Below are 17,050 nucleotides of genomic sequence, written 5' to 3'. Positions count from 1 at the left end.
AGTGCCTGAAATCAGCTGCTACAGCAAAGTGCAACACAAGCACTTAAAGGAAAAATTGCCAGAACCAATCAGAAACCACCAGTCAGCAAAGAGACCAACAGCTGCATTTAACTGAGTAAAGAAATAAACTTGGGAGGGGGAAAGAGAAAGAAAAAGAGAGAAAGCAAACAGTAACAGCTACAAACAGGTCTCAGAAAGAGAGAGCAGCAGAAAGAAGGGGCAGGAGAGAAAGAGAAGAGGAAATGGGTGCATTAATAAAAACCAGCCAAACTGGAGTTCAGTAACTCTGAGTAAGATGTGCAAGGGAAAATCACCATGAAGTCAGTAATCAAACAGCTCAGACCGCTACAAAACGATATGTACATCCAAAGTCCAGGCGGCATTACTCAACAGCATTGAAAATAAAAGGGGGAGAGGGGGAAAGGAGATGGGTGGGGACAACAAGTCAAATCACATTTTGTAGTGTTAATGTGAGATGGCAGATGGATTTTTTCTTTCTTATTTAATTTTGTTTTTGTAATTTTAAGAAAAATTAAAAAAAAAAAAGCTTCTTCTCTAGCGTTTTTGTTTCACTTACCGCCAACTCGTACCATCGCCAGCATTGTGTATAGTTACCATGGAAAGAGTGAGTCAAGTGAAGGGCCCTAAACGCTAAACCATTGAAAAGGGAAATAAAAAAACAAAACAAAAAAAAGCAAAATATGCAGACATCTTACTCAAAACGGTGGCTTTTTGTCTTAATCTTTGTTTACTATTTTGTACTTTTTTTTTTTTTTTTTTTTTTTTTTTTTAAAGAAAGAGGGAGAAAGGGAAGACGCCAGTTAGCCTTCAACACAGTGGAATAAGAAAAGCCGGTGAACACCAGGTATGGCCCGATACATGGCTGCGCTGGCCAGCCAGCATTAACCCTTTACTATTCTGCAGTGAGAGCCTTTCTTACTAGAAACTTTAAGGACTGACTTTCACTGCTTGGACTCTTGACTGCAGGCATATCAAGAAAACAGCTGCGTGTACAGCACAGCCCACTCTGGACCTTTGCCCCTTCTACCCTCCCCTCCCACCACGGGCATCATCTCACACTTGTATGGAGGAGAACTGGCCTCTGAGGAAAGAGAGGATACTGGCTGGCCCCCTGCTTTCTTTTTGGACACAGAGTTAGAAATCGGACAGTACTCTTTCAGTTAGTTTTGTTCAGGCCTGATAACAGGAAATCGGAGCCTCGCAAACTGAAGCAAAGGAAAAATCAAGACAGCAGAAGGGCAAAAATTTGGAGTGGGTGGGAAAAAAACTTAAGAAAAAAAAAAAGAAAAGAAAAATACCCAAAACAACAATAAAAATATTTTGTAAGGGGTATAAACTTTTATACATTTCAGTGCAGGGAGGTGAAGGACACAGACACAAACACACACGCACACACAAGACTGGGATCCAAATGTGGAAATAAGTGAGGCAAGACACAAAAAGGAAATCAAAAGAATAAATATAAAGAAGAAATTGAATTACTGAAGACATGCACCTCGATTTTACGGCCCTCTACCACGGTGCCGTGTAATTTCTCCCTGGCCCTGTCTGCATCAGCACTATTCTCGAAAGTTACGAACCCGAATCCCTGCATGCAGCGGGAGAAGGGGGGAAAACATGCACATCGTTATATATTGAAATACTGATCTCTAGGTAAATAGAGAAAAAATATCACAGTATGAAATCGACATCAGCACAACTCAGCAATAACCTCCTAGAGTCACATTGTTGGTTCATGCATGTTTCATAAATGAAAGAAATTAAATTCAATAAAATAAAGGAACTGTAATCATAATAAGAATAATAAGAAGAGTAATTAAAAAAAGAAAACATAAAAGCAATTGAGGCCAGACCAAAAAAGAAGTACAAAGTTACTCGAGACAATTTTTGTTTTTAAAAAACCACTAAACCCTGCTCCAACATAGGAAAGCTGGTTGAGCCCAAACTGGGCTTCTCTCTTGTCACTGACAATTCACACATGCTATTGCAGGATTCCCCCACCCACCCACCCCCGACACAGTACAGGACATTAATACTGAGAAGCACTTTGTTCTCTTGAGAAACTGCTATGAGAGAGAGCAGCGATCTGAGTTCAGGCATGGCATCAGGAATTCTGCGAAGCTTTGGGCAAATCAAACACTGAACCTTGCTTTTCCCACCTGTAAAATGGAGACAATAATAATTACCTACCTTGGAAAAGTGTGGAGTGGAATGGCTGTTTGTAAAGCATCACTTGTAAGCTCTTCGGGGCACAGCTCATGTCTACTTCTATGCCTGTAACTTCCCTAACAATGCATTAGGCCCTGAAAGTAAGCAGGGCATCTAGGTGGCACCAAAATATAAACATTACATAAAATGAAGGTTTGAGAGTATTATGCATTATTGCAGTCAAATAAAACAACATAGGTTTCAGAATTTTCCTATCTACAAGTACCACATTGGGCTTGTGGGCAAATCCGAACAACTAAACATTGATCTCATTAGTAAAAATAGATTTTATCTGATCCTCCCCATCTACTACTACCTTCCTCATACCCTGCTACCCATATTAATTGTTTTTTTCTGAGGTGGCAAACTCTGCTTCACGGGTGGTGACAAATCTCTACCTAGTGAGACTGAGCTTGAGAAAAATTAATGAATCCTCACTTGGTGCAACTGCGGAAGCTCAAGGACAACTGAAATGCCCCTTTAGTTAGGGGAATTTAGGTTCACTTAGTCCATGAAGGCACATGCAACATTCCTGCCCTACACAGCCGTATTGCTGCCAATTCATACAGTCATGTAACAGTGCAGGATCAGAGATCGTGCTCACTTCTGTGGAGGCGACTGCACTGCCACTAGAATGGAGCCGACGTGACTAAATGGATTAGGAGTTTAACTATTCATAAGTGGTATCTTATTACAGAAAACCGATGAGATATTCTTCACGCCACTACAGACAGCAGGGCCAAATGAAAAATGTCGCTTTTCTTTTCTTTTTTTTTTTTTAATCTGAAGAACAGGAGAAGGATAACTAGTTCCTGTACCTTGATATAAAGTGATTATCAGTTTAATGTACAGACAGTAATCTCTGCTGGCACTAATACCCTTGGGAGCAGGAATAACAAAGCTTGCACTTGATGTAACGGAAACTGCTGATATTAAAGAGAGAGCTAGGTAATGTGAGTGATATAAAGCTACGCCTTGTCATGGAAATGGCATGCTCGCCTTGCAGCCCCTTCCACGCAGCTCAGGGTCAGTACGTATGGACTGAACAGAAAAAAAATAGCATCTTGATTTCTAAGCAGTGTTAGCAGCAAGACACAAGCAAGCCATCACTCTTTAAGTGTTCTTTAAAGGTTTCTACAATAAGAATCTTAAAAAGCCCAAGCCATTTGATATGTGCATGCTGGTCTTTATCATCCACAGCTAGGCTTCCAGCGCAAAACTGTGATACATTTGTGAAGTGTGGCTTTTTATTATTTCATGAACAGCAATAATAAAAGAACATAGCTAAGTTTTCTAATGTTGAAATCAACAAGAGATCTCCTATGGGCTCCAACCCAATAATCTAAAGCTTCAGATAATTTCATTTTTTCCAGCTATTAAGAAAAATCTATATAAACAAAAACGGTGGCTTTTTTCAGAATAGCATAAAAGTTTTCTGTTGAAATGATTTAAAATTTGGGCTGCAGAGCAGGGCTAATAAATCGGCCCAAATGTGCTCAGCTCTTGAATATGTTGCAGCCAATTAGGACAGGAGGTTATAGCAAAGCTGAATATGAAGGGACAGTGTATTGTATCAGCTTCAAAGAACTCCTACAGAAAAAAGAAAGACTGAGAGATAGAGCAATATATCTCCCTCTGTTCTATGTAATGAGGAAAAAAAGCATCTTGAAAATTTTGGGAGAGCAGGGAAGGTAAATACTGCAAGAGGAAGTTCTCCATTTCCCCTGTTCTCTTTTTACATTTTTTTGTTTGTTTGTTCTAGAAGATCCTTTGGAGACTGAATGGAATTTGTCTTCTGCGATGATGTGAACTGAAAGGTGGAGAACAGAGGAAAGGTTGTTTCGGGGGGGTTTTGTTTTTTTTTTTAAAGACATTATTTGTGCAGAATGGAACCAAACTAACTAAGACTATTCTAATTACATTTATGTGTAAACGGTGAAGTCTGTATGGGATTTTTAAATAAATATAATCAAATACCTTCAAAGTAACTTTGAATTTTCCATATTTGTAATAAATAAGTTATATCAAGCTAGGTTACAATCCACATGCAGACTATATCAAAGTAATAAACAATGTGAATTAAAACAGAATTAATTATTTTGATTCTGAACAACATAACTCATTAACCAGAACTCCTGGTTTATTGATTGATCAGTCCTTTGCTTGTACAGCTCTGCTGAAAATCATTTAACGTCAAAACTGAATTAACACTTCACATAGTCAACTATGGTAGAGTTGGTATTTGTCCCCTTGGTTAAAGTCTTCTTAATGCATCTCTTAAGACTTCCAAATTTTCCTCAGGAAAAAGAGGTGAGTCAAGCTTGACGTTTCCATTATTTCTAAGTTTTAAAATTAGAAATTATATACATATTTTTGATGTGGGAGAACAATAAAATATATATATATAAATTCCTTCTCACAGATGACCTGCAAAGAACAGGGATTAGTTTTACCTAAATACATATACAACAAGCAATTCTTGTTTCTACCTCCCAAGGTTGCCTTGCCCTTGAAAAGGAGAAGCAGATGACCAGTATTTGCTATTTCAGACTTTTAGCAGGTACTGGCTGGCCCCACAGAGGTGGCAAACCATGGAGGCAGAAGAAAGGAAGATACAATCCTGCATCAAAAAAGACTTAGGGTTTCTAAAATCTAGATTATACAAGTAACTTAGGTTTAATAAGGCTATTATGATAACAAGGCTGAATTTCTTAACATTTTCCTTCCACCAACAACTGTCAGGAATTTCTTCCAAGGATGAAGTAAGTTCGAGCCGCAGAGTACCCAGCAAGCACTAAATATTCCCAAACATCTCTGAAACTTGTAAGTAATTTGCAATGCCAGACTAACCCCTTTTCACCCAAAGGTTTATTCAAAGGGCCTGAAGAGACCGAGTAACTGTCACCCTTTTAGTCTGGCCTCAGACTCTGCAATAAATAACAAGCAACATGATGAGCAGTGTAAAAAAATAAATGTATATATATAATATTTGAATGTTTCCATCTCTGAAGAATGAGAAAGAAAATTTACCATGTAACCGTAAAGGGAGAAATCAAAAGCAGACGGTTCTCCTGGGTGTGGCCAGAACACAGAAATTAAACAAAAACAACAAAAACAAAAATAAAATAAAACAAAAAAACAGAAAATAAAAACAAAGGAAACGAAACAGCGCCCCTTGAAATCCATGCATTGTTAACCCTTCATTTGTCACTGAGTTTAGAACAGTCACCTCAGTAGCAGCACCTTTGTCTTGTACCACTAGAACACGCAGCCATCAAAGGGCCTTCCCTTCATCTGCTGCTAATACTGATCGTTAACAAAGGTTTTTTTTTTTCCTTCTGATTTCCATACACAAATCAACTTTTAGGAGCCTTAAAAAACGGCCAAGGAAACAAAGAAGTTTTGGCTACCTGTTTCCAAGGCATTTGAAGACTGTAGGAGAGTTTCAGCTATAATCCACCTGAGATGAGCAGGACTGGATGAACCAACAGAAACACAGCAGGAGATTCAGAAACACACACGTTACTGAGGTTACACATGTACATGCATACTCTAAATCAATGAAGGAATCAGTGTAAACCAAAGCTGCCATTATTTCTGCAGCACTATCAGCTCTTCCCTGCTCCCATGACACTCTCCGACTGCATTATGCATACATGCATACTGCACCAGACCATGTACGTGTGCAGTCTGGTGAACCAGATCAGACAAAAAAACCAACACCCACACCTCTATATTTGTTAAACCAGCAGGGTTATTTTTAAGCTGTATCACTTCTCCAGTCCAGGTTGTTGTTTTGGTCCGCTGCCAATCACTCCAGCAAAACTGAGGGAGACAGAGGACAGGAATGAATGGTGGGAACCAGGCCAACACTGCTGCTGAACGAAAACTTCTGGCTCCAAGAGCAGTTCCAGCCAACTCAAATCAGAGGTTTCACGGCCCTACGTTTTCCAAGTTGTGCACTCCCTCTCCTCCCCTTGATCTAGCATTGGAGTCCATCTTACCATGTGGTGAGCACATTCAAGAACTCCATTTCCCCCTCCCTGAGAAACCAAGGTATCAAGCAGGGGAGAGGAAGAGCCTATCCAACAATCTTTCTGTGAAGCAGTCCTAAAATCTGCAATGAGGGCAGTAGTTTAGGACACTAAACTTGCACCAGCTTGGTGCAACTTACAGAAGACTCACCAGTAACGGCAACAAAATTTGTTCCAAAAATGCAGTAAATATATCCTTCTTCAAGAATCCCTGATCCCTTGATGAATATTCTACTTTAGATTTCTTCCTGCAGCTAAGTCCAGGACATTTCCTAAAGAACTCGGAGGCCATCCTCCTTCAAGGACCCAGGTTTCCCAAGCGGAAGGCAGTGGGGGACATAAACTTACAACTATCCTGAAACCACAAGCTTGCAATCTGCTTGAATATGACCTCTTACCATTTAAAAATCTAAAACTGCTCCCTCTTCAGCCAAGATTTCGCTGTGTGCTTAAGCACTCTTGGTCTCTGAATGTCACAGAGGGCACATCTTGAAACGTCACACTGTACGCAGCTGATGAGCAAAAGGGCTTAGATTCCTCTCCAACTGTAGTTTTATGAATGTCATAGGGACATTTAAAGCATCGCACAGGCAAACTCCATTAATTCTGCAAATATACCCACTTGTTCAGTTTAAGAATGATGCCAAAATATGCATCTAGAGGATGTGTCTCCACTGACAAGAGGAGCAGGAACCCTTCCTCTCAACTTCCTCCGGAGGTGTTTTATTCACAGTTCAGTGAAGTGCACGGTAAATTGCAACCATGAGCAGAGGGCTATTTAAAGGCATTTAGGTGAATCAGAGCTAGAATTGTAATGGTAAACAGAACACAATTGAAACAAATAGCTAGTTTCCTAGAAACAACAACAACAACAACAACAAAAAACCTTAGTGAAGACTTAAGTCATTCTATTATACAAGCTGAAGAATAAAACAAAGTGAAAGACAAGGGGTCTTTAAAATTTGTATGTTGTTTCTAATATGGAGCAAAACAGTATCAGTATGAAGTCAACCACGGCCATACAAGCATGCTCAACAGAATCAGGGCAGAAATCCAGTTAAGAAACAAAACTCCACATTGCTTTCAGAAGAGAATCAATCAGCACACAGCTCAAAACTAATTATTAATTACCTCCTCCTCTGCTGTGATACAGCAAGTCAACAAATGCCATTTTCCAAGCAAAGTGCAAGAACCCAAGGTTTTAGGTAGCTGTGATGTAAATGAATTGCTCTTTTGTTGGTCACACAGAGACACCAAATATGTAGCCCATTTCATATATTTCCTTCAGAAACACCATTACAGCTGTGGAAGAAAACTGGCTGCTCATCTCAGGTGGATTCAAAAGGAAGAACACAAACTGAATTTTTTCTCCAGTCTCTCCTACTGACCAGCACTGACGTGATTCCAGCAGAGAACTCCTGCCACAGCTAGGCAGGGACAAAGCCCTGCTCAACCCCATCATACACTGGGCAGGGGCAAACCCAGGGCAATTTGGAATTTACCACTGTACCTTTTAAATATTTACAAAACATATACACAAACTATACACCCTTAGGAGCCCAGGGAAGGGAAGGGAGCATTGAGAACACAGCACAAGGCAGGCAGCAGGAGCATCTGCTTTCGGATTCCCAAAAGAGAGAAGGAGGAGGAGAAGAAAGAGAGGTTTCATATCATTAGATTAGAATGGAAACCACAGGGCAGGAAAATGCATTCAGATTTTTTTTTCCTAGGGTGGAGGAAGAACCCAAGAGTGAGTGAGTGGCCTCCAGAAAGATCCATTTCCTTTGCTTCACCATCAGATCACCAAACTGCTTTTTTTCCATTATGTGAATATCAGGTGCTTCGTGCAGCTACACCCCACTCAAACACTGGGGCCTCCCATTTTCATGCTAAGCAGGAATAATCTTGCATTCTTTTTAAACCATGAATTATTTGGGGTAGAGAAGGATACAAAGATACCACAAAATTATTCTTTGGGTGTTTTCTCATTCTGTTCAGATTCTGCCCCATCCCTCACATAAGCAGCTATCAGTTTTGCAACCACTTTTTGCTGTCAGTTGACAAAAAAGCAGTAGAAAACTATGTTGTCAAGAACTGGAAGAACATCTCTTTGGATTGCTTTCTTTTTCATATATTTAATAGAGTTCAGGATAAAATTCTTTGAGGAACTCTTCAGCAACAATTTTTGTTTTAACTGAAAACCAGAAGCCTTGGGCTTTAACAACTGCACAAAAGGTAATTTTCATAGTCATAAATTAAGTCTTCACAAAAAGCCTCCAATGTTAGTATTGCCTGGAAGGAAAAGGGCAGCTGTGGGTGTTTAATACAGGGCTGTACAGGTGAAAGAGTGTGAATCTCCTATGTGGAGAAGAAAACATTGTGCTGGAAAGCACAGATATAGAAGTGGCTGAGGGATAGAGCTCCATCTCTTTGTCAGGCCAGCCGTTTTTTTTCTTGCTTTTGCAATTACGTTCCAAAAAGCAGGGATTTGCTAGAGGCCAGAGGCTATTCCCAAAGCCACATAGAAATGGCTAAAATCAGGAGTAATTCACAGACCGCTCTGGCCTATAAATATCAGAGGAACAGCAAAGAGCAGAATAAATATTTACAAACTCAGCATAGCTGATTGTTTTGGTAAGGCGTATAGATTTTTATCCACAAAGGGAAGTAAAAACCTCAAACTAAGCCATATAGACATCTATTTGTTCAGATTATTATTATTAAAAAAAAGGTATTAAGCACAACTGAAGGATAGGAGAAAGCACTAAATCTCATTTCTTTTGTACATATACCAACCGCTTTCTGGTTTCCAGATAATACAGGGACTGAAGAATTTCGGAATTCATCTTGGGGAACACCAGTGAAGATTTGCAAAGGGCTCTGAACACGAACATACTCCATAAGATATGTTGAAGCAAGGAGGCCACCTTAAGAGAGTGAACCTCAAATCCAAGAGAAAGGCATAGACTCTAAAATGAAACTGCTTAGCTGAATCGCAACATCAAAATCTCATGTGTGCATGCACACATGTGCACACACGCGTGTGGGGGGAGTAGGGAAATTTTGTTTTAATTGAAAATGGGAATCTTAGCATTGATTAAGTCAAGCAGAGTATAGACATGCACTGTGCAAGCTTCCCCCATAGAGCTTTGGCAATGCACCTCGCTCCTGACCTGCAAAACTCCCTGCTATTCCAGTGCTGAACCTCCTGGGCAGAGAGAGAATCACATCAATTTGTCATTGTAGTGATATCGGTTATGTGATGAGAACCAATTGCCCATTAGGACAAAAATCACTGAATCTCTCTGCATTTGACCTAAGCAACATTTGAAATCTCATCTCCAGAGAAATAAATCACCATTAACACTCAGCAAAACCTCCCTCTTAGTATACCTTAAAAACAAAAATAGGTGTGCAAATGCAAATTCAATGGAGAGAGGTCCACATGGGGTAGGACAGGGAGAATGAAGATTCTTGTATTAATTATCAAATATCTTAGACATGAAAGGTCAATATCTCAGAAATACTCAAGAATTTTGCAAATGAGAGTAAAAAAATCCTTCCACATATGAGATATTAGTGTCTATGGAAGTATTTTAATGCAATGAAAATATGGTTTGGGGGTTAGATTTTTTTCAGCTCCCATCACACAAAGCTGTTTTACTTTATTTTGACTTCCCCACAGGACACCCATTGCGCCAGTGCAATGAGAACTGATTGATATGAAGGCTCAGGTAACTCCCTATTTGTTAAAAGGGCTGGGGAACCTGATCTCACATCACAGATAGGACTGTCTAGGAGCATTTGGACATACTGCCCAGAAATGACCCTGCTCAGAGTCTTGAATCAGAGGGAACAGGAGATGGTCCCCAAAATAGCTTTTCCCTTCCCCCATCACACTAACTCTTGCTGATCTCCACAGAGTATATTCTCTAGGCAATGAACTGCCTTTTACTTTGTGAAATCAAAACAAGAGAAGTGGGTACAGAAACAGGACTTACCTTGGAGCCACGCTCATTAAAGATGATCTCTACATCAAGGATTTTGCCAAATTGCTGCAGAGAGACAAGTAAAAAAATGATTTATTTTTGGCAATCCATTTTTCACAACTTTTGGAGGCTGGTTTAGTGCAAGAAGAGAGGTGAGAATATTTCCATTTCTAGCATACAGACAAAGGCATAAAATTCCAGTAACACCCAGTTCTCTCAGGTTAGGACATGCAGATTCTCTTGGTCACAGATTCAGGTTTTCTGACTATTGTTTTTCTTAAACTTTTGTGAGAATCGTTTTAGGAACATAAACTGCCTTATTTTCTTTCTTTTAATCTAAAAAATTCTCCTTTCTTCCCTTGTTCTACTATTTCATCTAAGACAAAGAATATTTTTTAGATGTAATTCAACATTTCACCTTCCTCTTAAAGTTGCTATCATAAAGAGAAAAACTTAACAGTAATGTTTTTCTGGAGGGGACAGTCACATAAGATTCCCAGCTTCAGCAACTCATAACTCTAAATCTTCCTTCAAAAGAAAAGCCTTCCAAAGAATTGACCAGATCTTCAGAGACTATGAAAATGGTCAAACCCCAGCGGTTTGTTTTTTGAAAGCAGATCATTCGCTTCAACCTGTGACATACAGGAAGCTGTTGACAACATATGCAAGTTTATCACATACAATACAATTCTGACTTTGCCTTAGCCTAGAGACCTCATGAGAGACCAGGGCTCCAGTCTGTTCCGTACTGTTTTAACAGCTGGTTCCAAAGAGCTACTTAGCACAGAACAAAAATGGGAAATGAGAGCTACAAGCTGGAAACAGGATTCACCACACTCCATGGAACCACATATGGACCATATCCTTCTCTTGGGAACCTATTTTAATATTTTTGTATTGAACTGGACAGATTCAAACTAGCAACCTGCAGGTATAAAGGCATGACCACATCACCAGTGCCTCAAGATCCTCTGTCTTCTCCAAGTGCCAATGCTACTCTTCCAAATAGGAGGTTTGCTTTCCAGAAGGACAGATCAACATCTGGCTTTCAGGAGCACACATACAGGGGAGTCTCTGTTCTAGAGATATATATTGTTCTCAAATAAGTCATATGCCTGAACGTTTTTCCCACCCCATTCTTTGCAAAACAGTTTCCATCAACCTCATTTTAATCTCATTCCTTGCAGAAGTTTTAAGGTAGGTAGCAAATGAAAGAAGAGAAAACTAGAAAAGAAAGGATGCTCTTACAGTTAGGATCCTAAAATGATGAACACAACCCCTGGGCACTGTGATTCTGCCACTCTGCCACAGTGTTCTTAATATGATGCTTTGCCACATGGAGTTAAATGGGTATATTGCTCATTTTCCAAGTGCCCTGCTTGAAAGACTTGTGTCCAGGTTTGCAGATGTGGAGCATTTACAACAGTAAGCCAAGGTGACTGAAGAGAAGCTTTAAATACGTAAAGCAATTAAAAGCTTTTAAGTCTCTCAAACAAGTATTCCATGGCTGTCTTTACACAAAATGCTTCCAACAGCTCTAGCCATAGTTTGTCTGTTTCCATTCTCCATTCTTAAAAAGGAGATAGTCATGTTCTTTAATGAGCATTAGTTCACAGATGTTTTCATTGTTCTATTGCTTAAGGACAATACTTGATCTTCTGTTCATCTCAAGAACAATTGAGTTCACAATATCCTACGTTACATGAAGTTTGAACAACACTAATGTAAACATGAACAGTGACAACATCTTCCTTGAAGCCTCAACATCTAAGCAGCTATGGCTTGATTCATGCTGGATACTACTGGACTACTGTTTCACCAAGCACAGCTAAAATACATTTTCTATTTCCATCACACACTTGGTGTGGGCTTGCCTATGAAGGAGATCAGCCACTGGTTGCTTTTTGTCATCTTTGTTGCATACGGCTTGGGCACAACCATGAGAGAAATCAGTTATGATCTCTGTCTTGGCAGACTGTTTCACAGTGTAGTTACATAACTGGGGCTGAACGACTTTAACAGCTCACTGCTGTTTAAGGGCTGTCTCCATTCCCTCATCCCTCCTGCCTGGGCTCACCAGCTTCCACGAGCTGGCCCAGTTTTCATTCTGACCTGTAGGTAAACCGATACAGCTCACCAACCTTACAGAAAACTAGCCCAACAAATAGAATAAATGAGAAGTTTGTGATGGTTCCATGATCTGAATCAGCTCAAAGGGTCAGATGAGTGCCAGGGTAGCTGGAAGCGAGAGGGAAAGGAAAGCAACACTCTCCCCAAGAGCAGGATCTGATCCAGCCCAATTAGTTCAGCTATCTAGCTTTGCCACACATTTGCTCTTGATAAAAGCAAATACCAAAATTATTTTCGGAATCTTCAAAACCATCAAAAAAAATCACCATTTTCTTCTTCACTATAATGATTTTAAGAGAACAAACCATGCAGCTTCTGGTGCGCAATTATGCCTTGCCATCTTCTCCTCTCTCCATACCCAGCTGGGCCTGGATACTCATGTACTACTGCCAGAGTTGCTCGCCAGCCCCATTCAGCTGAGCTCACTGCTCAGGGTTTCAACGTGAACAGTAAATCCCATCCTGTACGTAATTTCTTCAGGCTAGAAGGAAGATGATGGTAATGCTGAATGCAAGTGGTCTGACCCAGCTCTGTAAGAGAGGATAGGACTGCCTCCGTGCCCTGTGAATGGAGGTATGCAATTTCTTAGATGACAGAATTAACATCAAATCCTGCTGCCATAGTGAGCACCCACTTGAAGTCTACTGCAATAGATTACAATCACTCATGCAGTTTACCCCATCTCTTTCCTACCTAAGAGTTGTGGGTGTTCGAAGAGGCAGGAGGGAAAATGCTTGGGAGAGAAGAAACAGGGACATCAGAGGCTAACTGCTAAACTCAGGTTTGCTGGGAAGGAGTCAGGGGCAGGAGGGACCTCTATCCCATGCAACTGCTTGGAAAAAAGCACAGTGGCATGGCAGGAGGAAGCACACTGGGCTCTTCAAGACTCTGCTATAGTCATTGCTATGGCTGCTCTGACAGCTCATAACACCATGGCTCTTGTCCTTACTGCTACAGTGGTTACAGCAGGTCCAGTACTGGTGGCACATTTTTTTGGTAGCGTGCCAGAATTTTCCTGAAGAAGGAAAGCAGGAAAAAAAGAACTAGTTCATTTTAACAGTTTGTATCTCCTTCAAAGCTGAATCTAATTTAGTGGAACATAAAAAGGCACTTTGTTCTCTGACGGTGCTTCCCCTACCAGATGTCAACAGCCTATTGAAAACAACGGAAGTTTTAGGAGTTCCTTAGCAAAAGGTCACAATTTTTATAATGTAAAATGCCAGGCCATCTAAATATAAGGGTCAACACCAAATGCCCCCATAGTAATTTTTTACATCGTGTATACATGCATGTTTGTGTTTTCCAGCAGACAGAGGGTCTAGCCAAATAAAACAAGATCCATGGTTGGGCCATCCATGAGGACTAACCCTCTGATCTCTGACCTTGAAGACATGAATCACTACGCTCATGGGCCTGATTCTTTCACTCAATGATTGCCATAAACATCTACTTACTATAACCCCAGGAGAGCAGCAATGAAAATAAATCCTGGGTGGAGTTCGCAGCCTCTGAAGAAAGCATTGCAGGACCACACATCTCAAATGCTCCCCATCATGACTTAAAAAGCCTATTATGTGACCAAGAGGCCAGCATCTCCTTCCATCAACTGGTTGTGCATCTACCATATGGGGTGTGTGCGAGTGTGCGTGCGTGTATACTTCCAGTCATGACACAGGAACTATAGAACCTAGTTTTATCTCAGTCTTCCATTTCTTGAGGTGACCTTGTGCAAGCTTTCAGTCATTTTTCTGTAATGCAGATAAATGAAAATTATCTCTTCTAAAATGGCAGCAGCGGCTGTTAGAAATAATGGTTTTAAGGGGCATAAAGATATCAACAAACATCAGCTACGACCAAAACCCAGTTTTCTTGCTTGAACGTGATGTACCTTATCATAGAGGCAATGGCATCGTGCAAGGAAGAGCACGCATGATGTGTGCTTCTTTCCACTCAGATGAAGTGGACAGCAGATGAAGACAACGACAGCAGCAGATTTTTCCAGCAGAGGCTATAACTACATTACATATAATAAATCTGAAAGATCTGGCACTACAGAGTTTTTGCCTTCCAAGGCACTGACAGTTTAGTAGGGTCCCTCCTGTATGTTCTGTTCCAGCTGGCCCTGCCTCATCTCCCTGTCTAGAGCTTTCAAAATCAGTTCCAAAAACGTGTCAGACAAATAACTTAACCCTAAAAATGCCAACAACAGGGAGTACAATGAGAATTCTCTAGAAATCATGGAACAACAAAAGGTAACTTGAGCTACCACCCAACAACCTCACATCCTTACAACAGAACTTGGTATCCCCCAAGCAGCTTTGTACTGTTCCTACAAAATTCACTTAAAGCTGAGCATTGTGATCTATATACACCTAGAAGACACCAAACAGTCAGTTCTCAAAGACAGTCTAAATTCCACCAGAAATTTAAAATAGCCAAGAAATCGACTTCTTACGCAGGAAATAATTCTAGGTCCTCAAGACTTGAAGTGTATGAGCAAGAGCATTTCATATGCAAGATAGGTCCACACTGCAGAGAGCACCCATAACCAAGCTCCCAGCTCCATGGAGTACACCTTCTGCCCGGGATGGCTGGCTCCACACTAGCATTCATTAGTGCTTAGTTCTGGAAGTGTGGGGTCTGCCAGAGCCGAACTGCTAGCAATACATGAACTGTCTCACCTAAAGCTGGATCACATCTCTAAAAACAGTAGAGTCAAAACTGCTGATGTGCCTTCAGCCAAGTTACACCAATATGTTTTGGTGACAGGATGATAGAAGTATTAAGGACTAAAGCAAAGCCCTACCATAGTTTATCAGTTGAACAGACAGTAAAGCATCGAGGCTACATTGGGGTTGACCCATTGCCCAAGAAAACACATTTTCTTAGAAACCAGACTCAAAAAGAAACCCAAAGAGCACAGATTTTCAACAGGATTTACAGACTGCAGCCATCCTAGCAAACAAAGTAACAAGAAACACAGTTTCTCAGTCATTCATTATCCTCTGACTCAAGAATAAAAGATTCGCACATAAAACACTGAGACAAAGGTGAATGGTACTGCAGGGCACAATTCCAGAGGTCTTAACACTTGACCAGCTTCCAGGTCTGCACTTTCAGCTATTTGTTGCTGTCTTGTGTCATCCCCAGAGGTGTGCCTGCACCTTAAGCTGGTAGTGCTGCTGAGGTACAGATATGATAAGGATACTTGGAACCATACCCACAAAAGCAGCATACATTCAAAGCTTAGTTTGAGAGGACTCACATATGCAGACTGAATCCCTATAAACCTGGGTAATAGAAGAGATAGTTTCATATAATTTCACCCAGACCTTTTATGTGAGTAAATCCAGCAAACATCTGTCGTACAATATTGTTTCCTAAATGATATTCCGCCTGTTGTCACTACAGACTCTTCTAGTTGTCATACGAAAACATGAACAAACTTCACATAAATGTATGATCCAGCCATCAGTGCCTTCCGCCAAAAGATCACCACCATGTTCTGTGGCAAGAAAACACAATTTTTTGCAAAGCAAGACAGTACAATAGCTGTTGACAGCTGTAGTGGCACAAGTAGCTCTGTACAGAAGTACCATGGTCCCTAGCATAGCCATTGAAACAAAGCAGGTTGCTCAAGCAGCGCTGAGCACACAAGTCACAAAAGGGGACTCTAGAAATCGCACTGATGAAACACATCAAGATAACAGCAATGCCTCTTCTAACAGAAATAAACAATATCAGTAGAAACAAAGTCCTGCCCTGCGACAGGGATGAAGCTCTCTTTTGCAAGCTCTCTCTTGCCACAGGAAGAACAAATAAATAAAAGAGTCATCACAAACAGGCCACCTTTTGCCCAAGCTTTTTTTCTCCAATATTGGCATTTAGGAGTTGTTACATGTGATCAGTGGCAGGTACTAGCCTGGGATGAAACAGAGATAAAATATGTCTTGATATTCAGAAGACAGGAGTTCCTCCTTCAGATTTCCAACCTACTCAGAATAGCAGACCTAGAGTCCCTTTGGGCAACTTTCCTGTTTCTCTGCTTTAGGCTTCTGCATTGTATCAAGACCTACAGTTCAGAGCTTTTCTGCTCTATCATATTATTTACCTACTTTTCTTACCTCACAATGATTAGTTGTCTGCCAATACTTGTTTACCGTGAACTACTTGTGGATTTAAATTTATTTACTGGCAAATAAGGACTTAAAATTCTACCAAAATCTTGGTGAGGAAGAGTAGTGGTCTAGTTTGTTACAGCTTTAGACTCAAACTGCAGGCTCACAGGGGTGTTTTACACTACTGACATCAGAATACAAGTGGATGAGAAATTATATCCATTGATATATTTTAGGACATGCAAGTGCCAAAATGTTTCGCTAGAGACCAAGATCTTAAGGCTACAGAGCTTGCAAAAATACCATCATAGAGCTCCCAGAGCTGAGTTGTTTGTGTTGTACAAAGAGGTGGTCTACTGCAAATATACAGCATAAAGAGTCTCACAGTAGAGAGATGAATTATGCTCTGAAAAGGAAATGCATAACAGGGTTACCATAAAATCTGGTAAAATAAGGATAGCTACCATTCTGTCACCTTTAATAACTAAAGTTATCCCCATAAAATTGCTATGCACTATTACTATGGTAGCTGATAACCCAATTAAAAAAA

The 17,050-nt window shown here is 40.4% G+C and overlaps 1 protein-coding gene across 6 annotated transcripts in view; it reads right to left on the bottom strand.

The window, feature by feature from the left end:
* Positions 1 to 17,050, bottom strand: part of RBFOX2 (RNA binding fox-1 homolog 2) — a 177,626-nt gene that overhangs the window by 26,855 nt on the left and 133,721 nt on the right. For 5 of the 6 annotated variants that reach the window (XM_064513143.1, XM_026117967.2, XM_026117980.2 and 2 more), the window contains exons 5-6: positions 10,265 to 10,318; positions 1,517 to 1,609 (exon numbers count right to left, since the gene is read on the bottom strand). In XM_064513143.1, coding sequence (XP_064369213.1) covers positions 1,517 to 1,609; positions 10,265 to 10,318 — 147 coding nt within the window. The remainder of the gene's footprint in view (positions 1 to 1,516; positions 1,610 to 10,264; positions 10,319 to 17,050) is intronic. The other variant, XM_064513137.1, reaches the window with a different exon arrangement.

The sequence above is a fragment of the Dromaius novaehollandiae genome, chromosome 1 (genome assembly GCF_036370855.1).
Source record: "Dromaius novaehollandiae isolate bDroNov1 chromosome 1, bDroNov1.hap1, whole genome shotgun sequence".
Lineage (NCBI taxonomy): Eukaryota > Metazoa > Chordata > Aves > Casuariiformes > Dromaiidae > Dromaius > Dromaius novaehollandiae.
Note: the sequence above shows the minus strand (reverse complement) of the source record. Positions and strands in the feature narration are given on the sequence as shown.